The sequence below is a fragment of the Symphalangus syndactylus genome, chromosome 13, assembly GCF_028878055.3.
Source record: "Symphalangus syndactylus isolate Jambi chromosome 13, NHGRI_mSymSyn1-v2.1_pri, whole genome shotgun sequence".
In the NCBI taxonomy this organism is placed as follows: domain Eukaryota; kingdom Metazoa; phylum Chordata; class Mammalia; order Primates; family Hylobatidae; genus Symphalangus; species Symphalangus syndactylus.
In genome coordinates, this window is record NC_072435.2 from 24,250,142 (window position 1) to 24,275,061 (window position 24,920).

The window sequence follows — 24,920 nt, forward strand, 5'->3', positions numbered from 1 at the left end:
CAGGAGCCAATCAAATGTATGGGCATGTTTGTCAGTGCGGAGCGCTCTTCCGCAAGGAGACTTGACGGTCATGTTGGCCAATCGACGGCCGCATCTGGTACCATCAGGGGCGGGCCAACTTATGATTGGTTCTGATCTGTGACAAGAGGCGGTTGCTAGGGGATACCACGAGCCGAACGCCTAGCATTCGCTGTGATGAAGGGTGTCTCAGCCAATCACCTGTCGTTACAGGCCAGGGGGCCGTACCAATTAATTCGGAACCAATCTGCGGTCGAAGTAGGGACAAAAAGAAGGGGGGCATCCTCTCGCCAATCGGAAGTGCAAAGAGGCGGGCGTGCCAGTCCCTGGACAGCTACGACGCCATGAATATCTTGCCCAAGAAGAGCTGGCACGTCCGGAACAAGGACAATGTCGCCCGCGTGCGCCGTGACGAGGCCCAGGCCCGGGAGGAGGAGAAGGAGCGTGAGCGGAGGGTACTGCTGGCTCAGCAAGAGGTAAGCTCGGAGGCCAGCCGGGCGGAGCTCCGGGGCCCAGCACGCAGGCGCCGCGGTTGGGGGCCGGAAGCGGAGGCGTTGCGCAGGCTCAGTGTGCCCCGTGTGAAATTCCGGACCAGGCGCCGATCCCGTTTTCGAGGACGTTGCTCTGCAAACCTTGTGCCCACTTCCACGAAACCTCCCTTGATCTCGCCCTCGTCTTAGTTTTTCCCCCACTGATGTATTTCACATGGCTGGAACAGTGTCTAGCACAAAAGAGAAGCTTAACATTTAATGAATCCGTGAACCCTTGGACAGTTCAAGGAAATTCGGATCACTTTTTAGTTTGCCTGCACAGCCTATTTATTGAGCACCTACTGTATGCTAACTACATGCAGAGCACTGGACTTGCGGAATCCCCAGTAAGCACTGTTCGTTCTTAGAGGGGCACTGTCATCTCCGTTGCACGAAGTGAGATAGCTTAAGTGAGGGGAAGGCACATTTAAGGAGAGGGGGACAGCCAAGCTCCACGCCATCGGGCGAGCCCTTTCCTGCACCGCCCCCTAGACACATACACATAAACACGGGCTTTCTGTATGGCTCCTTAAATCTGTTTGGTGTACACCCAACTTTCAGTTCCTTCGCTAGTCTGATCCTCCACCGTGGGTGGGAGGTAGTCTCTGTTTTTAGAATCTCAGTAGGCTGCTGAGCGCTGTTTGAAATCCGCGTCCTGAAGGCGGGGGACAGGGCTTCAGCAGACTTGGGGTAGTGACTTGGAGCCATGGCTAGAATTCAGATCGTCTGGCCTAATGCATACCTTTATGGCTGTTTTAATTGTCTCACTTGAAGTTAGGAACCTCTTTGGTTTAGGCCAGGGACCTCCTCCCATACATTCTTGATGACCCGTGGCTTACTATTTGAAAGGGAGTTAACAAAACCCAGGCGTTGCCTCATCTGCCTACCATCACCCCCAGCTAGGACAGGTGCCTCTTTTAGGCGCCTAGTGCTCCCTTTCTTATAACCCCAGCACCCTGGACTACCATTTTCTGTGGTGGGCACCAGACTCACAGTTCTTGAATTACCTCTAGGTTCTGAATGTCCTGCCTGTAACTTTCTCCCCAGGCCCGTACAGAATTCCTACGGAAGAAAGCCAGACATCAGAGCTCACTGCCTGAGCTTGAAGCAGCAGAGGCGGGAGCCCCAAGTTCGGGCCATGTGGACCTGTTTCGGGAGCTCCTGGAGGAAGGGAAAGGAGTGATCAGAAGCAATAAAGAGTACGAGGAAGAAAAGCGACAAGAGAAAGTAAGCTGGCCTCACCCACTTCATCAGAGGGGCCATGAATCAAGTTGGGGGGAGGGGGCACTTTAGCCACTGGTTGTGACCAAGGTCAAACAAGAGTGAACACACAGAATTTAGGACCTTATCAAAGCATGACACTCAAAAAGCGTTGGCTATTGCCATCTGGGCGCCCACAGGGCTTGGAGGTAGATGCTAGAGGTCCCCAGCTGCTGGGCAAACAGCTCAGTTCTCCAAACTGGAGGAGTCTCAAACCTGATGGGCTTTTATTTTTTTTTTTTTGAGACGGAGTGTCGCTGTCGCCCAGGCTGGAGTGCAGTGGTTCGATCTCTGCTTACTGCAGGCTCCGCCCCCCGGGGTTCACGCCATTCTCTTTTCTCAGCCTCCCGAGTAGCTGGGACCACAGGCGCCCGCCACCTCGCCCGGCTAATTTTTTGTATTTTTAGTAGAGACAGGGTTTCACCGTGTTAGCCAGGATGGTCTCGATCTCCTGACCTCATGATCCGCCTGCCTCAGCCTCCCAAAGTGCTGGGATTACAGGCATGAGCCACCACGCCCGGCCCTGATGGGCTTTTAAAAATTTAAATCAGCCGGCTGTGGCTCACGCCTGTAATCCCAGCACTTTGGGAGGCTGAGGCGGGTGGATCACCTGAGGTCAGGAGTTCAAGACCAGCCTGGTCAACATGGTATCTCTAAAAATACAAAAAAATTAGCTGGGCATGGTGGTGCATGCCTGTAATCCCAGCTACTTGGGAGGCTGAAGCAGGAGAATCACTTGACCTGGGAGGTGGAAGTTGCAGTGAGCCGAGATTGTGCCACTGCACTCCGGCCTGGATGACAGAGCGAGACCCCATCTCAAAACAAACAAACAAACAAAAAGTGAATCAATTGCCTCTTGCTTTTTGGCTAAGATCAAGTGTAAAAGGTACATCAGTGGCCGTGCATGGTGGCTCATGCCTGTAATCCCAGCACTTTGGGAGGCCAAGGTGGGTGGATCACCTGAGGTCAGAAGTTCAAGACCAGCCTGGCCAAACATGGCAAAACCCGGTCTCTACTAAAAATACAAAAATTAGCTGTGCATGGTGGTGTGTGCCTGTAATCCCAGCTACTAGGGGGGCTGAGGCAGGAGGATTGCTTGAACCTGGGAAGCAGAGGTTGCAGTGAGCTGAGATCGTGCCACTGCACTCGAGTCTGGGCAACAGAGCGAGACTCCATCTCAAAAAAAAAGAGGTACCTCAGCTCTTGTCACTCACCTGCTGTCTCTGGACTTGCTGACCCCACCCATCGCTTTCCTGCTTTGCTTGATCCCTTCAGGCTTCTCTTCAAGTCTCTCTGCAGATGCCTGCCTCTGAACACTCAAGTGGCTCCACTTGTCCCCTCCTTCCCTGCTGTTACTGTACCTGCTACTGTCCCTGGAGGGGGAGCTTGGCCTCTGTTGGTGTCTTCCAACCCCAGCACCTGGTACAACTGGTTCATAATAAGCCTTAGATACCTGTTCGCTTAGATAACTGTGTCAGGGAGACACACCTGACACCTTGAAAGATTACATCCCATCTCTTGTATTTCCTGGCCCCCTCAGGAGAGGCAAGAGAAAGCTCTGGGCATCTTGACATACCTGGGCCAGAGTGCAGCAGAGGCACAGACTCAACCCCCTTGGTACCAGCTACCCCCAGGGCGAGGGGGCCCCCCGCCCGGCCCAGCCCCAGATGAGAAGATCAAGAGCCGTCTGGACCCTCTGCGGGAGATGCAGAAGCATCTGGGGAAGAAGAGACGGCACAGCGGTGATGAAGGCAATCGCAGCAGAAAGGAAAAGGAGGGGTCTGAGAAGCAGCAACCCAAGGAGTAAGAAGGAAGACCCTGCCTCGGCAGACCAGGGCCCAGACCTTCAGGGCTTGGCAGCAGCCCGGCATGGGCACTGCAGGGTCTCTGGTCAGGACAGCCAGGGACTCCCTGAAGGGCTGACTGGGTTCTCAGCATGTGGTCCAGGGAGCCCTAGGGGTCCTGACAGCCTTTTCCCGGGGTGCCGAGGTGTCAAGCCTATTTTCCTAACACTGTTGGCCTTTTCCATGCACGTTCTCAGGCACGCAGTGCAGGTTTCCAGAGGCTGTGTGATGAGAAGACACCCTCGCTCTGATGGCTAATGGCACAGACGCTTGTGTCCAAACTTTCTCAGTTTTCACTCTGATTTGCAGCATATTAACAGAACCCATTGAAACAAAAGCTCTTGGGGTCCTTGGTTTTTAAGAGTATAAAGGGGTCCTGAGACCAAAGAGTTTGAGAGCCGCTGGGTTAGAGAGTAAAAGCAGGCTTCTATCTCCAGGATGCTGTATCCCTGGTCTAGAGGGGGTACACTGCCTGTAGTCTTCTTTTCTCTAGAAAGGGAAAAGTGAGGCCCAGAGAGGGCCGGGGGGCTGCTCAGTGTGCTTTCTTAACCTGGAGAAGCATCAGATTTTAAAGACTGGGGAGGACCAAAGCCCATAGAAGGGAAGGCCAGAGACGTGCCTGTGGTGTCCCAGCACCAGGTGGCTTCTTCCAGCAGGCCTAAGAGCGGAGGCTGGGCATGCTGGATGCAGGGGGGCTTCCAGGTGGCAGCTCCCTCTGTGGGAGAGGCTGGGGGAATGGCCTCCTAGGGGCTACCAGCTTTCTGACCTCACTCCTCTCCCCGCAGGCCTCCATCCCTGGACCAGCTTCGAGCTGAACGTCTGCGGAGGGAAGCAGCTGAGAGGGCTCGGGCGGAGGCCCTGCTGGCCCGGGTCCAAGGCCGGGCACTACAGGAGGGTCAGCCGGAAGAAGACGAGACAGATGACCGGCGGCGGCGGTACAACTCCCAATTCAACCCCCAGCTGGCCCGGCGCCCCCGCCAGCAGGACCCTCACCTTGCTCATTGACTCCTGAGGGGGTACAGGAGAGGCCGCTGCTGCCAGCCGTCATATAAAACTATTTATTCATAAATATTTTCCAAAATGAAAATAGGTTTACCAAAAAATGTCCCTCACTGGGGAGGGGAGGAGGGGGCAGCCCTCGCCCCCGGGCCCCCAGGGTGGGGCTGAGAGGAAAACCTCCCGGCCCCCTCCCTGCTTCCTGGGAGAGGGGGATGCCCCGTGGCCTGGGGCCTCCCTCCAGTTTTCCAGGGCAGGGCCCTCACCTGGGCAGGGGGATCAGCATGCGGGGGAAGGGGGTGGGTAGAGGGAGGGGCCGGTGTCACTGGAGGTCCCGGTCCTCCAGGTAGCGGTACTCAAAGGTGAAGCCTTCCTTCTTCCGCTGGCCCCACTTCTCGTAGTCAAAGTAGATGTAGGTGCCCTGGCCGGGGGAGAAGGCGGTCAGTGAGTGGACGAGGTGGTGGTCTGGGATCTGGGCCGGACCAACAGACAAAGGGGACAATTCTTAGGGCTGTGGATGTGTCAGGCACTGCGCCAACTGCCCTGCACGCACACACTCTCATCCACCCGCACAAGGTTCTTCTTGGGTAGGAAATGTTATCATGCCACTTCAGCAAGGAGGAAACGGAGGGGGCCGCAGAGAGGTGCCACCGAAGTCAGCTGCCAGAGCAGGGCCCCAGCCCCAGGTGTGAGTGCACAGCCTTCGTTTCCTCGAGGGCTGTGGCTTTTGAGCACCTCTCACGTGTGAGTACAGGATGCACAGCCTAGCATTTAATCTTCACAAAGACCTCAAGGCAGCGGGTACTGTCACCCTTGTTCTAGAGAATGGAACAGTCTCAAAAATCCAAGCACTCTGCAGGGACATTTTATTGGTGACGGAAGTGGTGTGGGAATTTCTGAATGACTGGATGCCCTGAAATGTACTAACTTGGAGGATGGTTTTGGGCCAAACCAGGAAAGGACAGGAAGTCTGTAGTTAACGTCTGAGGACACAATGGGAGAGGAGCTAGGTTCTAAATGAATGTCTTAAATGCTTCAAAGATGGCAACCTGGGAGAACCAGGAGAGGGGACTGAGTTCTCCTGGTTGAAGGACCTTGTAATACTTCATCCCCATGAAGGGGCTTGGCATCACGGAAGTATTTCGTGGGAAAAAACATCACTGTAGAACACACCAACTGAAAGTAATTTGAAAAAAAAAAATCCATGACACTGACTATGTAGCAGTCACCGTTAAGTACTTACATGTTATTAACTCATTTAATCTTCATAACAACTGCATTAGGTAGGTCTTCTTCCCCCCATTTTTACAGATAAGGAAATTGAGACACAGAGGTTCGAGTGACTTGCCTCGAGTCACCCAGCTAGACTGGGCTCAAACCCAGGAAGGCTGGCTCCAGAGTGTTTGCAAGAGGCAGGAATTTCCCAGTATTAGAACTTGAGAAGCCCATTAAAAAAAAAAAAGTTTCCCCACTGAGCCCCTGCCCTGCTGAGTGCTGGGACCTGAGGTGAAGTGGGGGCCATCAAGGTCCCTGGGCAGCAGAGCCCACAGCCTGGTGCAGGGACACATACTGGGAAAATCCCACACCCCAAGCGAGTGTGCCCAGCACTGCAAGGGGAGGCACTGGGCTGGGTGGCTCCAGGAAGGTTTCTTTGAGGAAGGGACATTTGGGCTAAGACCTACAGGAGGCCTAGGAGCTGGCCAAGTGGAGGATGAGAGGGTGGTGGTCCAGGCTGAGCAGACAGCCAGAGGGAGGAGAACTTGGTCCGGCCGAGGGACTGCGCCGGCTGAAAGGTGAAGGCGAGGGAGCAGAGGCCAGCAGGGGCTGCCTGGAGCCTGGGGACTCTACCCCAACCCTAGCAGCAGGAAGAGAAGGGGCAGGGCCCTCACCTGCTCGAACTCGTCAGTGATGGTCTTGGGCTCCTCGTGCCTCTGGAACCACATCATGTACTTGGTGTGGAATCGCCACGACTGCTTCTTTAGGGCCTTGGCTGCCAGGTACTGTGCCTTAGTGCCCTGGGGGAGGAACAGTGGAGGGGGGGATCAGGGGGCCCCCAAACTGGGTGGGGAGCCAGGGGGATGGGGCAGGACATCAGGGCTAAACCCCGGCCCCCGCCACAGACCACAGTTGGGCTGGACAATCCTTTGGAGATGGGGCTGGGGGCACAGAACATACCAATGCTGGTCAGGAGAAGGAAAATGAGACAGGAGGTGAAAATTGCTTTCAGAGAAGCTTTGAGAAGGAAGAAAAACTAATGTGTGATGAGAGCTGAGAGAGGAGGCAATTTAGAAAATTTCCCAAGTGGGGATAAGGGTGGAGGTCACTCATGACTCACTGGGGTTGAGAGGGGGCTGGACAGTTCCCCAGTGGTCTCCAGGGGGGCCTGAGAATGTGCCGACGAGCAGAGTGGGGTCGGCCTAGACTGAGGGGCTGCTGGAGCAGGGCTGGGGAGGGGCCGCGGGTGAGCCAGTGAGCAACTGGAAGCGGGGCTGAGGTGTGCCACAGTGGACCAGCCTCGCTGTCAACCCAAGCAGTTCTAACACCTCTGGGCTGGACGGGGGGGAAAGGGACAGGTTGATTTGGGGGAGGGGCCCAGGAGTGGGAATAGGGAGGGGGTGCGGTCCCAGTGGCCGCAGTGGGGCACCCACCTCACCCCTCCAGCCCGAGGGGGGACGGCGGCGGTGGCGGCGAAGCCGGGGGGCCCGAGGCTGCCCCGGGGGCCCTGCTGTACCTCCAGATAGTAGAAGATGAAGAAGAGTGTCTCGGTCGACAGGCGCTGGTAGAACTCCACAGTGTCCGAGTGTGGGGGTGGCATCTGGTGGTGGTAGGGGGGCGTCGGACAGGGGTTCCGGGGGAGGTACTGCCTGTGGGAGCAACAGGAAGGTCAGTGCCAGCTGCCTACTAGTCCTGTCCTGATCAAAAGGGTCCTCAGAAATGCATCCCTGCGGGGGAAGGTAGTACAGAGAGACCCGGGGCGGTGCTGACCTTCAGTGGAGAGCCCAAGTCAGGGGCCTGGCGCTCTATCCACAGCCTCACAGGTTCGGCCACTGCCTCCTCGCTAAGACTCGAGTCCCAGCCCATCCCCCTTCCCTGTGGCCCCTCACCGGATACGCTCAGAGTCAGAGGGGTGAGGCATGTGGTGCCAGGCGGCCTCTTCCATGGCCTGCTGATAGAGCTGCTCCTTGGTGAGGGGCACAGGGCCCAGCGGACAGACACCCAGCGACAGCGGTATGTTCACCTCTGACAGCTGCAGGGGCGGCTGGGCTGAGGCCGGAGGTGCTGACGTGCTGCTCAGGATGATGTCTGTGGGGAGGGGTGGGGGTCCGGCCCCCTCAGTGGTGAGGATGGGTCAGGGGCCAGCCCCTCCTCTTTGGCCCGCTGCTTCCCCACCAGCCTGGGTCCCTCACCTCGCTCAGTCAGGTGCAGCGTTGGCACAGGATCCTCAATGCCAGAGCTGATGGCTGCCCGTTCCGCCATGGACTTCAAGGAGCTCAGAGGCTCAGGGGCCTGGGGAGGAAACGAGAGACCTGGCCTGAGCACTTGGGCTGCAGGAGCAAGTGCAGCCTGACACAGGCCCCAGACGCTCTCACCTGCCCTGTCTGAGGGCCGTGGAGGGCCAATGACCCACTCCTCACGATCTACCCATGACAGGTAGAAGCATCAAACTGTAGGGGAACAGTTGGAAACCACTGACGCATTCGTCAGCAGAGGAACGTCTAGTAAGTGGGACTCTGCACCACGGAGTACTACGCAGAGATTTTCAAAATACAAGTTCGTGACGTACTACAGAAGTAAACGCCAACCTGCAGAATATGTACAGTGCGCTACCACTTTTGTCAAAGGATGTGCCAATAGTACACGCTCCTTCACTAGGGGACACCTACACGCTGGGAGAGCTCCCGCCTGTCTTGAAGGAGGCAGGAGGTCTACATGCTCAGCTGTCTGCCTGTGACTGGCATGGGGTGACTGGAATCGGGGTGGGCCCAGCCCGGCTAGGCACAGCCTCGTTTCCTATTACAAAGGTTACAGCAGGCATCTGTTCCCCAAAGTCAGGGCTGGTTCCTCCCATCTCCTCCAGCCACGTGCAGCTGTCCCTAACCCCAGCCCTGTGCTGGACTCTCCACAACGAGTCAGTCACCAAGGCTTATCCATCCTGTCTTGCTATATTGCCCAAGCAGGTCTCAAACTCCTGGGCTCAAGCTACCCTCCCGCCTCTGCCTCCCTAAGAGCTGGGATTACAGGCATGAGCCACCGCACCCGGCTATCCGTCGTGCTTCTAACCCCCCTTGGATGGCTCCCTTCCCTGTCATGCCACCATGCCCCACACAGCCCAGGCCTGTCCTCTCCTGCCCAGACCACCCTCCCTCAATCCTGTCCTCACCAGCCCCGGGGGACCTTTCCAATTAAGTCACGTTGTTCCTTCTCTACTCCAAACCTTGCTGTGGTTCCCGACCACCCACCCCAGCGATTCATTTTTGTTGGTGGTGGTGTTAAAAGATATGGAACCCATTTTGAAAACCTCAAAGCTGCTGTTTCCCTTTTTCCAGAAAAATGCACACACTATAAATATCCTGTCCACCTACTTCTAAAATTTGGGCCGGGCACGGTGGCTCACACCTGTAATCCCAGCACTTTGGGAGGTCGAGGCGGGTGGATCACCTGAGGTTAGGAGTTCGAGACCCGCCTGACCAACATGGCAAAACCCCATCTCTATGAAAATCACAAAAATTAGCCTGGCGTGGTGGCAGGCGCCTGTGATCCCAGCTACTCAGTAGGGTGAGGCAGGAGAATCACTTGAACCCGGGAGGTGGAGGTTGCAGTGAGCCAGATCGCACTACTGCATGCCAGCCTGGGTGACAGAGCAAGACTCTGTCTCAAAAAAGAAAAAAAAAAAAAATTAATGCTTCTCTTGGGCCAGAAACTGTTCCAACAGCTTTATGAGGATGATTTAGTCTTCCAAATAACCCTACACGGCAGGTATAATTGTGACTATTGCCGTTTCCCAGATGAAGGAATGCACAGCAAGGACAATGCCAAGACTTGGACCTGGACGGCCTGGGCGCACACACTGCCTCCTGGAGAGCCTGGGCGCACACACTGCCTCCTGGACGGCCTGGGCATACACAGTGCCTCCTGGACGGCCTGGGCGCACACAGTGCCTCCTGGAGAGCCTGGGCGCACACACTGCCTCCTGGAGAGCCTGGGCGCACACAGTGCCTCCTGGAGAGCCTGGGCGCACACACTGCCTCCTGGAGAGCCTGGGCGCACACACTGCCTCCTGGACAGCCTGGGCATACACAGTGCCTCCTGGACGGCCTGGGCGCACACAGTGCCTCCTGGAGAGCCTGGGCGCACACACTGCCTCCTGGACAGCCTGGGCGCACACAGTGCCTCCTGGAAAGCCTGGGCGCACACACTGCCTCCTGGAGAGCCTGGGCGCACACACTGCCTCCTGGACAGCCTGGGCATACACAGTGCCTCCTGGACGGCCTGGGCGCACACAGTGCCTCCTGGAAAGCCTGGGCGCACACACTGCCTCCTGGACAGCCTGGGCGCACACACTGCCTCCTGGAGAGCCTGGGCGCACACACTGCCTCCTGGAGAGCCTGGGCGCACACACTGCCTCCTGGACAGCCTGGGTGCACACACTGCCTCCTGGAGAGCCTGGGCGCACACACTGCCTCCTGGACAGCCTGGGCATACACACTGCCTCGTGGACAGCCTGGGCGCACACACTGCCTCCTGGACAGCCTGGGCGCATACTGCCTCCTGGACAGCCTGGGCACACACACTGCCTCCTGGACAGCCTGGGCACACACACTGCCTCCTGGAGAGCCTGGGCGCACACACTGCCTCCTGGAGAGCCTGGGCGCACACACTGCCTCCTGGAGAGCCTGGGCGCACACACTGCCTCCTGGACAGCCTGGGCATACACACTGCCTCCTGGACAGCCTGGGCATACACACTGCCTCCTGGACAGCCTGGGCGCACACACTGCCTCCTGGACAGCCTGGGCGCACACTGCCTCCTGGAGAGCCTGGGCGCACACTGCCTCCTGGAGAGCCTGGGCGCACACACTGCCTCCTGGACAGCCTGGGCGCACACTGCCTCCTGGACAGCCTGGGCGCACACTGCCTCCTGGAGAGCCTGGGCGCACACACTGCCTCCTGGACAGCCTGGGCACACACTGCCTCCTGGACAGCCTGGGCGCACACACTGCCTCCTGGAGAGCCTGGGCGCACACACTGCCTCCTGGACAGCCTGGGCGCACAGTGCCTCCTGGACAGCCTGGGCATACACACTGTCCCCCGTGGAAGCTGCGCTACAGTACACTGACTCACAAGCCAAGCCCCAGCTCCTGACCCTCGATGATCAGGACCCCACCATCCTGTCCTGCTACACCCACTGTCTCAGCCCTGCAGCTGGTGGCACTGCCTCCTGCAGAGTGGACACCTCTCTCCTCTCTGCTGCATCCTGCCCAGCTTCCTAAGCACCCAGGCAGATGCAGGCTCCTCCTGAAGCCCCTCCTGCAGCTGTTAGCCCCCCTGCCTGGTCCAGGTCTCAGCTTAAACATCACCCCCTCTCAGAGCCTTCCTGGGCCTGTCTCCCAGGTCAGGTCAGATGCCCCTCGGTGGGCCCACAGCAACCTTCCCTGCAGCTGCCCCAGCAGGGAAGCTTCCTACAGGGAGGAACCAGGCTGCATTCACCCAATACAAAGCTTGGCCCCCAGTGGACTTGAACAAGTGTTTTCTTGACTGAAAGGGTAGTGAGCTAGGTAATGGGTCACGTGAAGTAGCAAGACTGGTATGTCTTGTGAGGACAAACGGGGACAGAAACTGAGGGCCTGAGGGGGAGATGAAGATGGAGACCCAGAGAGAGCAAGCAACAAGTACAACCAAGAGAAAGGAAAAGAGACCCAGAGAAACAGAGCTTTGGAGGGAACAAGAGGGGAGGCATGAGAGCCCCCAGAGATCAAGGTCACGGGGAGGGTGGTACAGAAAGACCTGGAGAAACAGCAAGTGTGAGAAGGAGACAGAAAGCCAGAGAAAGAGATCCAGAAAGAGGGTGGGGGCAGGGGGCACAGCTAGAGACCTGGAGGAAAGAAACAGCAGAGTCAGGACACAGAGGCTCGGGGAATGTCCGAGGAGCCCACCTTGATTTCCGGGGCGGTGCTGAACTGTGGAGGCCCATTGAGCAGGGCACCGGCTGCCTTGGCATCACTGAAGCTGGGCGTTGGGGAGCTGGGAGGATTCACAGGCAGTGGCACCAGGAGGCTGGGTCCCCCTGAGTTGTTCCCTGAGCCTGGGGCCACACCCCCAGCCCCTGTTGGGGCTGCGGCACTGGGTTCCTTCCTGGAGAGAGAGCATGGAAGAGGGGGTTGAGAGGAGGGTCCCTGAGGGTGGGGTGGGCAGAGAGGCCTGGCTGGAGAGAGGGGAGACTGCACAGATGAGATGGGATCTGAGAGGGGCAGCTGAGGGTAGACAGATGGGAGAAAGAAGTGGTTCTCTGGGCAAACAGGCAGAGCCCCATCTTTGGAATGGTTTCCCATCAGCAGAGCAGAGCTGTCGGGGTGGGGGTGAGGATTATCGGGTGCTCCACCAGGCCACAGGCTGATCAAAACCCCTTGCCTTGGGCAGGTGTTCACAGGGCCCACTCCCCCTTGGGCAGGCCAGCTGGAGCTGGGGTGAGGGGGCCGGGAAGCAGGCCTTTCCTTTGTGCACATTGATCTTTCTTAGGGCATTCTTCAGGAACAGGCAGACCCAGTGGAATGGTCTAAGATTTGGAGGAGTGGCTGCAGAGGAATGAGGACCTCAGGACAATTCACTTTGAAAGTGAAACAGTGACCCTCCGGTGGCAGTTGAGTGGCCTCAGGCAGGTAACAGAAACGGGGAGGAAAGGGTATGGGGCTCTTGAGAAAACTTCCACTTAGATGAGAATGTATTTTAGAATGTTCTGAAGGGCAAAGCAGGGAGGCTGATGTAGTTTCCTTGCTGGAAAGAAGTGGGGGTGTAACACCCAACGGAGGTGGAGGATAGCGCTCGGCCATTCCCAGCAGCAGGGGCGGGGGGCTCAGAACCCATCGATGTGGGCGTCAGGCACCAGCGCCTCTCTGTTCCGAAAGGCTGCCATCCCAACCCTGCCGATGGCCGAGACACTCACGAGGTGCTGGGAGGTGGGTTGTGGGGGCCGGAAGGGGGGCCCAGGGCCTGGCTGCTGGCATTGTTGCCCCCACTGCTGCTCAAAGCCACCTCTGCCGGGCTGTCTGCCACAACGGAGCTGTAACCTGGGAACAAAGAGTAAATGGAAAGGGCTGCCGCCTGCTGCCCAGCCCCGCCCATGCCCCCCACCCCGCTGCCTCCCCACTCACTGGTGGCGCCATTCTGCTTGCCAGCCCCTCCACTGGCACTGCTGTTACTATTGCTGCCGCTCCCTCCACCTCCGCCGCCGCCTCCACCGCCTCCGCTAGGCTGGACGCTGGGGGGCCGGGGCTGGGTCGTGCTGGGCCCACTGGGAGCTGGTGGGGCCACAGCCTGGGCATAGGGAGCAGGGGTGCCCGAGTTGTGGCTGGGAGCTGGACTGGCCTTGGCGCCCAGGGCACTTGGGGGTGCTGCTGGGGCGGGGACCCCATTGTTGCCAGGAGTGGTGCTCAAGGCAGAGGCAGCAGGCGGGGGGCCAGAGGGGTAGGTGGGCGGCACAGCTGGGGACTGAGGGTGCTGGTTGCTGTGGACAGGCTTGGAGCCGTTTTTGGCTGGAGACTGCGGGTGGGAGAGAGCAGAGGGTCAGGACTCAGTGGGCCAGCAGGTCTCCCTCACCACCCCACCTCAGGCTCCATTTTCGTCCCAGCAGCCTCCTCTCTGGCCTCGCTGCCCCCAACTGCTCCTGTCCTCTTGGGGACCTGGGTGACCTTACTCACCCTCATGGCTTCAATCACCTTCATGCTTAGAACACTCACACTGATTTCCAGCCTGCCCAGCTTCCCAAGTCCTGTCTGGACACCGCCCCATGGACACCCCCACAGGGATCTGACACACAACTTAGGTTGTCACCAGAGAAGATCCATCTGTTGGAAGCCAGGGGACTAGAGGGAAACACCTAAGTGTTCTCAATATGAGATTAGCTGGAGCTGCCTAATGTCCAAGAGTAGAAGGAAAAACAGCTGGAAATTGGATAGTAATTCTGAATGTCACCTGAAGGGTCACAGAAACTACTCACAGGGCTGCAAGTTACCAGCACTCCAGAAAGCGGTGGGAGGGTAAATGTGCTCATGGTATCCCCACCGCAGGCAGCCTGCCGACAGCACTCGGGCTGCCGAGCCTAACCGCCTCCTGGGCTTCTTTGCAGCCACCCCACAGGCACCTTGCGCTTACCAAGCGCCCAACAGGACTGACTACCCACTTCTCTCCTGGGGATCGCTGCTTGGCAGTGGGGGCCTGGGAAGGTGGCAGAGCCCAGCCTGGCCCCTGGATTACCTGCCTCAGTGTCTCTGCTCATCACCTCCTGGCCCTGCTGCCCACCCTCTCTACTACCTGTGGGTCCCCTTAGTCTCCACACCAGCCTCCTCAATGCCCACTCAGGATGTCCCCTTGGAACTGTCCATCCCATTAGCCTACAGAGGGGCCTCAGGCCCATGCTGTTCCTGCCTAACATCTTCTGTAGCAGCGTTTCCGAAAGTGTGCTCCTGTCCTGGGAGATGTTAAAGGAGTTGGAGAAACACTGCCCGCGACCGTCTCCTCTCAGAAACTTGCAGTGTGTGTTATCAGCACAGCAAAGGCCCCATCACTTCCTAGGCTTATTTGACTCTGGAGGCCACTCAGGTCCACAAAGCCTGAGCCCCTCAGCCTGACAGTCCCAGTCCCTGTGCTCAGAGTTGGGCCCCTGGCCCTGCAGAACTGGCCAGACTCACCACTCCACACTTCCAAGCTTTCTGTCACAACTTGCCCATGTTACTGGCTGCCACCTCTCCCTGCCAGGCAAACTCACCTGACTCTGAAGCCCAGGGCACTCCACAGCAGCCTCTCCTGACTGCCTGGCCAGGCCGAGGGTGACCTGTGCTACCCCCTTGACCACAGCACCAGTCACCTGTCCACTTGCCCTGCCCACCTGCCCTCAGGGCAGCACTGATTTCTGACCCACCTGTGTCCACCAGCCCAGCACAGTGGCCGGCGCTCAGGCCTCAATATGCCTTTGGGAACCAATAAATAAGTGAGTGGCATGCCCACCCATTCCAGACTCACACCCACCTGGCTGACTTCACTGTCTGTGGAACGTCCCCTCTTCTTATCATCTTCAGAGTTTTCCTGAGGTAGGGGAGGCAGAACAGAAACCTGTGTGACCTCTGGGGCCTCTGATGGAGAACCGCCAATCTCTGAATGTCCCGGGGACCTAGGCCCCATTGACTGCCATTGCAGCCCCAGAGCTGGTCAAACGGCCGTCCTTAATCTGCCTGGAGAAACCACCCAAACTCAGGCTCTCCAATGTTCTTGTGTTCTGGGAGCCAGCACTGACCCACCAGCCTCTTAAGGATCTGGGAACCTGCTCTCCACAGGGAAGCCAACCCTTGGATCCCTGCCCAAGGTGGCCAGCCACCCAGCCTCCTCAGGCAGCCCAGGCACCGGCCCCTCCCACCTCCCAGATCCAGGGCCTAAACTGGCGCGGGATGCACCCTATTACTCTTTATGTCCTTTAGGGACCCAGGTGTAGGACCTTAGGGTGTGCTCCAAGAGCCTAGACCCTGGATACCTAGATCTGTGTTTCCTCAATTACTCTCCCCTAGCCACTTTGGAGTGACCCAGATTTGTCTCCTCGAGTCCTGCCCTGCTGGAAACACAAGGTACTAGTGCCCCGTGGGGCCTCACCGTGGTACAGTTGGCTGGGCTGGGCGGGATGGGAGAGCTGGAGGTGGTCGAGGTGGGCGTGCTGCTGGACTGGTTGAAGATCTCATCCTCCATGTGGCTGTGGCTGGGGGGGGAGGTGGCGACCAGCGCCTGTGCTGTGGGGGCAGAAGAAGGGCATGCTTAGCTGGCTCACACAGCCCACTCTGGGCCCTCACTTCCTGTGCCACGATCAGCCCCAGGGCCTCACGAATGTCCTCGAGGTCCAGGTCATCGTAGAGAAACTCGTTCTCCTCGAAGTCGGGGTCCTGGGATGAGTCGACATAGTACTCAACGTCGTCCTTGATCTTGCGGATAGCATCAACGAGGATAGAGTCATTGTCCAGCATGCGCAGGATGGTCTCTAGCATGCGCACGTGGTAGCGGTGCTTCTCGATGTGCCGCTTCAAGCCCTCGATCCGGTCCTGCTTCTGCTGGCGAGCCCAGGGCCAGGCTCAGGGGCTGCAGAGCACCTGCTTGGCCCCTCCTGCCCCCACAGAACCTGTCCTCAGTCCCTGACCCCTGTGGAGACCCAAAACCTCCACGCCAGCCCCTTCGGGGTGGGGCAGTATGGGGTCCACCCACCCTCTGAGCCCTGTGGGGACCAATCTTAGCCTTGACATCTTGGGATCCCACTGCTCCCTCCTCTCCCCACACCTTTCTGGCTCCAGGAGTCCTTGGAAACCTCTAAAAGACCCAGAGGTCCTTGTGCCATCCCACGACTTGGCCTCCATCTGCACCTCACTGACAGCCCAGATTTCTCAGCTGAGCCTGCCCACCACTGTGACTGCCTCTGGCATACAGATACCCTCCGACTTGCTCCAGCAGTAATGATAACCCCCATTTTTGAGAAGCTTGCTGTTTAGAATCGTGATGATATTTGTCATCATTAGGCCCCCTCAACCCTACCCATTTATCCCTGAGGAAGCCCAGATTCATAAGCCTCGCTCCTGCCCTCCCCTCAAGGCCCCTTTAGGATTTAACATCTTAGCCTCGGTTCCAAATCCCTGCTCTGTTCAAGGACCCATCATCTCCCCGAAAGCCCCTGGTTCCCAAACCCCTCAGAGTCTGACACCTGACTCTGTCATCTTCCACTTCCTGACCCTCTCCCACCCACAGCTTCCCTGTGGACCCAGTTCTCTCCTCCCTGTCTTTCTGGTTTCAACAAGTCCGTACAGTTTGTATCCCTTTGAACTCATACCCCACAATCCTGGATTTTAGAACCTGGGACCCCAACATCCAGCTTTGTCCCAGACTCCTCTCTTCCTTCAGGCCTGGCTCTCTGCCTTCTCCATGTTCTGCCTTGTCTCTACCCACTGTGCTCTCCCTAGGACCAGGGCCCTCTGGGTGCCAGGAGGCCTCTTGCCATGGGTGTCCTTCAGGTCTCACTCTTACTCTGTGGCCCAAGCTCAACCTGCATTCACCTTCCCCCAAATCACTCCTCTTCACGAAGGCCCCACCGTCTACTCAGACACCCAGGGGACCCTGAGATTCTGTCTGACCCCCTCCCTGCTCCACCCAGGCAGCTGCTAAGCCCTCCCAATCCTGTCTCTCAAATCCCTAATCCCGGCTGCTGGCCCTGTCCGCCTGAGGAATCCAGGCCCCAACTCCCAGGAGCCTAAACGACTGGCCTCCTGCTGGCCAGCCCATTCCCATGCCCATCCCCATCCCAAAAGTGTCGGGTCTCCCTCACTCACATCCTTGTCGCCCTTCTTCTTGCGTGTCTGCACTGACAGTGACTCCACTTCACTCTCAAACTGGTCCACCTGCATGTTGAGCGTGTCGATGGTATTCTAGGGGAGGGAGAGGAAGAGGAAGCCCATCAGCCAGGGTTCCCGCCTACACCCAGGGTTCAGGATCCTCAGAGTTCACCTCCTCTTCTCTACCCCAACTCACCGTGAGCCACTGGCCAACCTCTTCCTTCTCCTTCTGGGCAGGATCTACCTTCTGGGCCAGGCCCAGGCCCTCCTTGCTGTAAGCTTTGGTTTTGGTCTCTCGTTCCACAACTTTGAACCGTTCCATTTGCTGTAGAGAGTGCAGTTGGCAGGGGGGCTCTCAAAGGTGGGAAAGGAGCTGACTAAGGGCCAGCAGACACTCAGACCCGAGCCTCGTGACCCTACTTTCTGAGCTCTGAGTCCGCTGCCTCTTCCCTTCCCTTAGGTGCAGAGACCTTACTTCTCTTGAGGAACTCTGGGGTCTGGCCGCTCTGCCTCCACCCCTTGGGATCTCAAAAATCTGGTGACCTCCCTACCTCTCTGGGACTCAGGCTCTGGGCTCCTACCGTCTCAATGAGCTTGCGGTTGTCTATAAGCTGCCTCTTGTCCTTGATCTCGTTGGACGCTACCCATGTCTTGATCTGGTCCCTTAGCCGCTGCAGATGGGAAAAACAAGAAAGTCAGACCTCAGGACCCGGGAACTGGGGCCCACAGCTCCTTCTCCCTGGGACCCAGCAGTCCACTCTCCCAGTTCCCTCTACCCTCAGGACAAAGGCGTCCAGGCCCCCAGCCCCCTCACTTGTAGCTTCTTAATCTCCTTCTTTAGGTCAGCCTCATACTTTTCTTTCTGGTTCGCGTTGGCTGCATTGTGGAGCTGAGGATGGAGAGAATTGAGAAGTCAGTGTGGGAGGGGATGTCCCAGTACCCACTCCAGTGATTCTTCCTTATGCTAGGGACTCGAGGACCCCCCCAACCCCTACCCCCAATCCATCTTAGAGCTGATTCTCTTAGGTCCTCAGCATCTGCATATGTAGCCCCTCCCCCTGGTCAACACCCAGAGGTCCTGAGCCGCCTTCCTGTGCCCTGCTCTCTGAAGACCCAGATTATTAGGGTCTCAGCCCCTGTACCTTCTGCCAAATATCTTCAAACTGCTCCACGCCCTCGGACACCTTCTTGAGGCAGCGATCAATCTCACCTGGCCAGGGAGGAACAAGGCTGTGAGAATCCTGCCCAGGCGGCAGGTATCTAAAGAGCAGTCCTCAGAGGAGGGAGCACGTGGCTACAGGTGCAGCAGGAAGTCAGTCTAGTACCTTGGAGTTTGCGCTTGTCCGCCATCTTCCCTGCCCTACAGACGCACTCTCTTCATACTCTCTTGGAGACGGACGCTGCTAGGAGAGATTGGAGAGGAATTAACACGTATTCCCCGGCTGGTAAAAACCCAGAGACATGGACCTAGTCAGCATAGTGAGGTAGGTGGGACTCGTAAGGGGAAGAAGCATTTGCTATCTGACAAGAGACCAGACCCAGTTCTCCTGATGCTCGCTTGACTGCCCAGCATGGTGTCTGGCCAACAGGGGACCCTGTAAGTTTGTTGAAACAAGAAAAGTTACATACTTTTTTGTGTGCCTCTGACTCAGGAAGTGGAAAATTCCTAGAGCATGGAGTACCTTCTCCCCAGATTATACTCAAAAAGGTTTTTCAGAGCAGGACAAAGTCATGCTGCACACAGCTGATGACTGGGATGGAGGCATTAGCCCTGGAGATCACACTTCCTACTCAGAGGGGCTGGGCACAGAGATGGCTAGGAGAGGTTATCCCTCAGACAAGTCAGGAGACAAATGAAACTGGCAGCTCACAGAGAAGGGTGTGTGTGTGTGTGTGTGTGTGTGTAAGCTGTAAGCAGGAGAAGAAAGATTGGGGGTGGGGGAAAACGATGGCGAGCAGAGATGCCGAAAACTATGAAGAGCTGAACCCACTCATACAGATGGGTGCATGCCAAGTAGAAGGGACTTAAACCACCAAGAAATTTATTCCAGAGCAGGATCCTTAAACCAAAAGGAAATAACACTCCTAACCCAAAGAAGCTGATACCAAGAAGGGTTAGAGAGTTGGGGGCAGAAGGCAGTACCCAAGAGACCTGGGAGAAGACAGAAATCTTACTAAGATAAGAGGGTGCAAAGGTACCGCAGCTGTGAGGGAGCCGATCTGCACACACGAAGGAATCCCATATCAAGTGGATTGGTAATTTAGAGTCAGGGAAACATATAACATCAGGGCAGGAATCCAAAACTTAAAGACAGGAGCGTCTTTATTTTAAAGGAAGTTACCTGGAACCCAGAGAAGACTGAGGTCAAAAGGGAGTTCCAAGGAGCTTTAGTCCAGGGGAAGACACACCTTAGGGCCTGACAGCGAGACCAGGGGAGCCCTGGGGAGAGAGGCTTATGCCTCACAAGAAGACTTCTGAGATACCAGCGGAGATTGCCTTCTTCCCCTCCAGGGAGGGGGCCTACAATGAAAAGCACAGTTCCCTGGGATCCAGGGGCCGCTCCCACTCTACTTGTGCAGGGCAGGGCACCCTGGAGTAGTCACTTACTGTAAAGACAGAAACAGCCCCATACGGAGGACTAAGAGCCTCAATACAGAGGGAAGTCACACCAAGAGGGTCCTCACCCACAAGGAAGGGAACATCTGGCAAACAGTGCTATCCAACAGAACTTTGCAATGCTGGAAACACTCTATTTGCGCATATCTGTTGGACACTGAACATCTGAAATGTGGCAAGTGTAATGAAGGAACTGAATTTTTCATTTTTAGCTAGTTACTTATCACCACATTTGACTAGCAGCAACCATATGGGACGGGTGTGCTTTAGAACAAGAAGCCCATAAAGGACAGGGCTGGTACCTTACCCCCAGGGAGAATTTTCCCAACACCGCGGGGACCCATTCTGGGTGGTAATAGGTAGGGGTGCTACCTTACACTTGAGGGAACTTCAGTCTCCTCAGTAAAAAGCCCAACCTAAAGAAAACAGCAGCAGCCCCCGCCCAGGGTCAGCTAACATGCCGTACCTGGGGAATCTCCAAGAAGGCAAAGCAACCAACAAAAGGACCCAGGAGAAAGTGCCATGGAGGGGATTCAGACTGAGGAGGGGCAAGTCCCTTTGACCCAGGGAGCTTATACAAGGCAAGGGCCTGGACACCAACGCTGAGGTGTGCAGGGATCCTCACCAAAGTCCAACACCCCAACACAGAAAAGCCTCTTACTGCATAGGGGGAACAAGAATGTGAAACGAGAGCTTACACTCCCTCTTTCCATCCCAAGAACCCAACAGAGGGTCATGGGCAGGTGCTCCAGCCCAGAGAGAGAAGAGGTCTCATGGTCTACACTCCTAAACAAGGCAATCAACACCTTAGGGAGGTGATGCCCTCCCTGTGTCTCCACACGGAAAGGACTGGTACCCTAGTGCAGAGGAAGAACACCCTCAGAGAGGGGACCACACTGTGGCAGCAAGAGAAGGAAGTCCTGGAGGGGTCAGCAGCCAGGTGGAGGGGAACAAGAGCCCTAACCCAGGGAGGAGATGTTTCAGACAGAACAGCGTGACATCGAAGTCGACTACAGATGAGACCCAGAGAGGAGGCAGCTCCTCCACAGAGAAGGGGCAAGTGCCAGAGGCCCAGGGTACTTCTCCCCTAGAGAGGCTAGGGCCTTAGCCACAGCAGAGACAACACCTTCCCCCGCTAAGAAAATCCCTATATCATGAGGGTGTCTTTACCTCTGGTCCCCCCAGCAAAGGACCAGACAGAAGGGAAACTGGAGCTTGAGTCTCGAAGCAGAGACGCCACCAGAGAAGAAAGAGCCCCATTTGCTGTAGTCAGGGGGGCATCCACCAAGATCTTCCAAGGAAGGTGGTGATCACAGGTCCACTCTCAGGCGTGAAGAACCTGTGCTCCAGCAGCAAAGGCTCTCCAAGAGCACTGAGGAATCTGGGAACCTCGGCCTAGGAGATTTACCCAAGAGGAACACACATCCCCACAGGGAAGGGACCCACAAGGCGGGGGGTGGGGTGAACAGGACACCAGCCTCACAGGAGCCAACACGCTAAAATCAGGGCCAAAACCAGTAAAGAAGAGCCCCCCACACTCCATCTCAGGGAAGATGATACCACCACACAAAGACTCGAGGAGGGAGGGGCAGGAGGCTCAGCCCTGGGAAACTAACACCGGGTGGTCCTTAACCTTGGGCGCCGTCATGTGCCCACAGAGTGGTCTTTGTCATGAGGCGCCTTTGATCTGGGAGAGCTTCCGCCTCGGCAGCAAGGAGCTCTGGGAAGTGATGTTGAAGGGTGATCCTTAACCCGGGTGGCTGCTGACGTGGCCACACAGAGGCTCTGAGACTCTGGAAGGAGGATGCGTTAGGGCCTGGGGTAGAGGTAGTCATCTCCACTGAGATCCCCATGCCAAGGGTAGAGGGCTGGATACTCCTACATTGGAAAGTCTACACCAGAGAAATCTCTGGTCCCAGGGACCGGGTCTACAGGGGAGTCTCCCGCTTGACTCAGGTATCTACATCCACACAGCCAGGAAATCATGCCTTACCCCATACAGTGAAAAATCAAGAGGGGGTTTTGGAAGCATTAGCCAGGGGCACCTGCATCCGAGAGGGGTCCTCAGCCTTATGGTGGGGATACACGCAGAGGCGTGGACACCTCAAATCCAGAAGAGCAGCCATACCAATACTAAGGATAGCAAGAACCTTATCCCTGGGGGAGGCGACACCAAGAAAGGGTCCTTACCCTGGAGAGAAGGCACAGCCCCAGAGGGAAGAGCCCCCACCTCGCAGTACAGGGACCCGAGTCTAGGAAGCTTCCTACTCTCATGGGGTACCAGCAGCGGGGCGGGAAGGCGAAACCCTTGTTCTCCAACTGCTGACACCCAGCGTAAGGGTAGATGGGAAGACAACAAACCCACAGTGTGGGATCTGATGCAAATATCAAGGGCAGGGAGCTTCTTGGTCCCTGGAGAGATGACACCCTAAAGGAGGAGACTGGTGTGAAGGCGGAAGAAGCCTCATATTCAGGCAGGGGTGAAGGGAGTGAGGGGAGACATCAAAACCCCTCACCAAAAGGGCAGGAGAGCTCACCCCGGGGTGGGTGGCCGCCCTGCACTGAGAGGCAGGGACTGCTCAGAAAGAGGGGCTGGCGCTGCCCGCATTGGGAGCTCACTAACATGGACAGCGTGGGGGCTTAGTGTCCTTCACTACGAAGCCTTCACCAGGCACCTGAGCGCCAGGGGAGCCCAGCAGCCCCCAGCACCAAGACCACAGTGGCCCTGATATCACTGGGAGAGGCCCACACCCAGAGGGTCGGAGAGTCAGGATGCAGGGGAGTTTGAGGCTGCAAAGCCAGGAGCAGACGCCAGGATCAAAGAAGTGTGAGAGCTGAGGCCAGACGTGGGCCACACTGAGGACGGTCCTGTACCCCAGGTGGGGGAAAGCCAAACTCCCCCAAAAGGCAGGCGCCAGGTGCAGCGGGATGGCGATGCTTGAGCCACCCAGGGCGCTACTCGCTATGAGAGAGAAGAGCTGCAGACTACAGAGGTGGAAACTTCGGCAAAGGCTCCAACTAATGGGGAGTTTCTCCTCCACTCCTCTCCCAAGAGGCTCCCATCCAATACAGACGGGCAGCTGGAACCTGAGATCCAGGGGAGGCTGCGCTCCCGGGAGCAGTGAGGAGGGATGCGGAGGGCGGCCTCGGCCCTGGGAAGGGTGACTCCCCCACCCAGCTGGGGTCCTCGTCCCGGGGTGCTGGCACCACCCAACCCCCCGCCACCGTCGAGGGAGAAGCCCCGGCGCGGAGGCTGCCCAACAACGCGAAGGACCGAGGCCGAGGGGAGCAGGCACCTGAGCCCCGAGAGGGCGGGCACCTGGGACCAGGGGCGCCTCCATCCTTCCAGCCAGGAGCCAATACCGACGCGGAGAGGGGCGGGCACCTCGCGCCCGGGAGGCTTCGCACCCTCACACCCCTACCGGGGGGGCCCGACGCGATGCCACGCGGGGAGGCGGCGGCGGGCGGGGCCCGGGGTCCGGGTCGCGGAAGGACCCCCGGGAGGCTCTGAGGAGCGTGAAAGAGGCGGAGGAACGGGAGGGCGAGAGGGAGGGAGCCGCCCCCCGGCCGGGAGCACCGCGCTGCAGAGGCGGCGGCAGGAGGCAGGCGAGGGGAGGCCATGTCGCGACAGACGGCGGTGTCGCCAGGGCAGGAGGCGGCGGGGAGGGCGGCCGATGGCGCCGGGGGGAGGAGGGGAAGGGGTCCGGCCCAGTCGAGCCTGACGCTCTCACCACAGGAGCTGGCGCCGCCGCTGAGGAGCGTATCGCGACAGGCGGGGGAGGCGAGCGCCCGCCGCCTTTTTCTCGCGCCCCGGGCCCGGGCGCTATCGCGATAGCGGCGCGAAGCGGAAGTGGGGTTGGGGGTAGTGGGCCCGGGGTTGTTCTGACGACGGGGGTCGGGGCTCAAGGGAGGCCGCGGCGTCTGCCGATGGCTCCGCGGAAGCTGACCGGGCCCGGTCCAAGATGGCGGCGGCGGAGGAGGCCTCCCCTCCTCTCTTCTCGTCTCTGGCGCCGACCCGCCCCCGAGTCCCGAATATAGGCCTGTCATTGCTCCCGCTGAACGTCGCTCCTGACCCTTGGAGGCGTTCTATTGGTTCCTGGCAGGGATGCGCCCTGCCCCCTTTCGCGGATTGGGTGATCGCTCCAAGGCGCGGCGTTCGATTGGCCTCCCGCGCAGCCTGCTAGGATTGGCTCAGGTTTTCTCCCCGCTCCTCCTCCTCCTCCCGCCTCAGGGCACAACACGCCAGCGCGAGGACCCGAACGTCAATCAAGAGACCTGTGTCGTGCTGATTGGATGTATCCTCCCCCCTCTCCTAAAACAATTGGTCGGGGGGAGGAGCTAGGACAGTCCAGGGGCGGGAAGTCGTCCGTCAAGTTTAGAGCTCTTTTTAATTGGTTGCGGGGGCATATTCTGCCTGGAAGTCATTGGTTGGTCCTGGAAGTGGGTGGGGAAAGCGGAGGAAGGCATGGAGTGTGGGCGTTAGGGGCCGCGTACCTAATGGGAGACAGACAGGTGCCTTCAAAGCGGGGGCCGAGCCGAAATCATCTGCCAATCAAAACAGCCACTGGGCCAAGTGGGAGGAGCTGGGCAAGAAAGTCCACCCCTTTCTCTTCGTTGGCCCTAACGGTTATCATTCCTGCTAGTTTGACCAATAGCTTGGCGAGTGGGCGGTAGCTGCTCGTAGAGCGTGTGAAAGAGGGTGTGTGTGTAGCTGGCAGAAGTGGGACTTGGGCGCAACCCTTGCGTCCCGGCCAGGTGAGCTGCTTCCTTGTCTCTCAGCTGCCTCGTCTTTCTCCAAGTGCCTCTATGTTGGCACATCTCTGAAATTCATTATTTGCTGAGTGAAAGAAGGAAGGGACCAGAGACACTGCTTTAAGTCACTGGCACCGTGCATAGCAGAATTTGTTGGGAAGCGTGAGGCATGGAGTTTTTGTCCTGCCCCTGCCTGGTTAGGCGACCAGATGGTGACACAGTCATTCTTCTCTGCATCTCCTCTTCCTTAGTGTGTTGAGGACGCTGCAGAAGGTACAGAGGAGACAGGTGGCTCCCTAATGCCTGCTCGTTTCAGGTCTCAGCTCTGTCGT

At 57.8% G+C, this 24,920-nt stretch overlaps 2 protein-coding genes across 21 annotated transcripts; one reads left to right on the forward strand and one right to left on the reverse strand.

Annotated features, from left to right (window-relative positions):
• Nucleotides 1–324: 324 nt before the first annotated feature.
• On the forward strand, nucleotides 325–4,739 carry LENG1 (leukocyte receptor cluster member 1). The gene is made up of 4 exons (XM_055239035.2): nucleotides 325–494; nucleotides 1,596–1,775; nucleotides 3,349–3,611; nucleotides 4,438–4,739. The coding sequence occupies exons 1-4, from the start codon at nucleotides 363–365 to the stop codon at nucleotides 4,655–4,657; spliced, it is 795 nt and encodes a 264-aa protein (XP_055095010.1). The 5' UTR covers nucleotides 325–362; the 3' UTR covers nucleotides 4,658–4,739.
• Nucleotides 4,697–23,858, reverse strand: CNOT3 (CCR4-NOT transcription complex subunit 3). 20 transcript variants are annotated; one of them, XM_055238820.2, is made up of 18 exons: nucleotides 23,568–23,858; nucleotides 18,545–18,619; nucleotides 18,362–18,429; nucleotides 18,034–18,108; nucleotides 17,801–17,890; nucleotides 17,416–17,544; nucleotides 17,217–17,312; nucleotides 15,731–15,953; nucleotides 15,505–15,638; nucleotides 14,890–14,946; nucleotides 13,017–13,404; nucleotides 12,809–12,932; nucleotides 11,802–12,000; nucleotides 8,056–8,155; nucleotides 7,753–7,951; nucleotides 7,380–7,512; nucleotides 6,538–6,663; nucleotides 4,697–5,069 (listed from the first exon to the last, which is right to left on the reverse strand). In XM_055238820.2, the coding sequence occupies exons 2-18, from the start codon at nucleotides 18,567–18,569 to the stop codon at nucleotides 4,971–4,973; spliced, it is 2,265 nt and encodes a 754-aa protein (XP_055094795.1). In that variant the 5' UTR covers nucleotides 18,570–18,619; nucleotides 23,568–23,858; the 3' UTR covers nucleotides 4,697–4,970. The 20 variants fall into 20 exon arrangements, 14 of the variants coding, with proteins under 14 accessions (XP_055094795.1, XP_063471539.1, XP_055094796.1 ...); XM_063615469.1 differs by having other exon boundaries at nucleotides 15,731–15,950; nucleotides 18,545–18,622; XM_055238821.2 differs by having other exon boundaries at nucleotides 15,731–15,950; nucleotides 23,568–23,853.
• Between the last annotated feature and the right edge of the window lie 1,062 nt (nucleotides 23,859–24,920).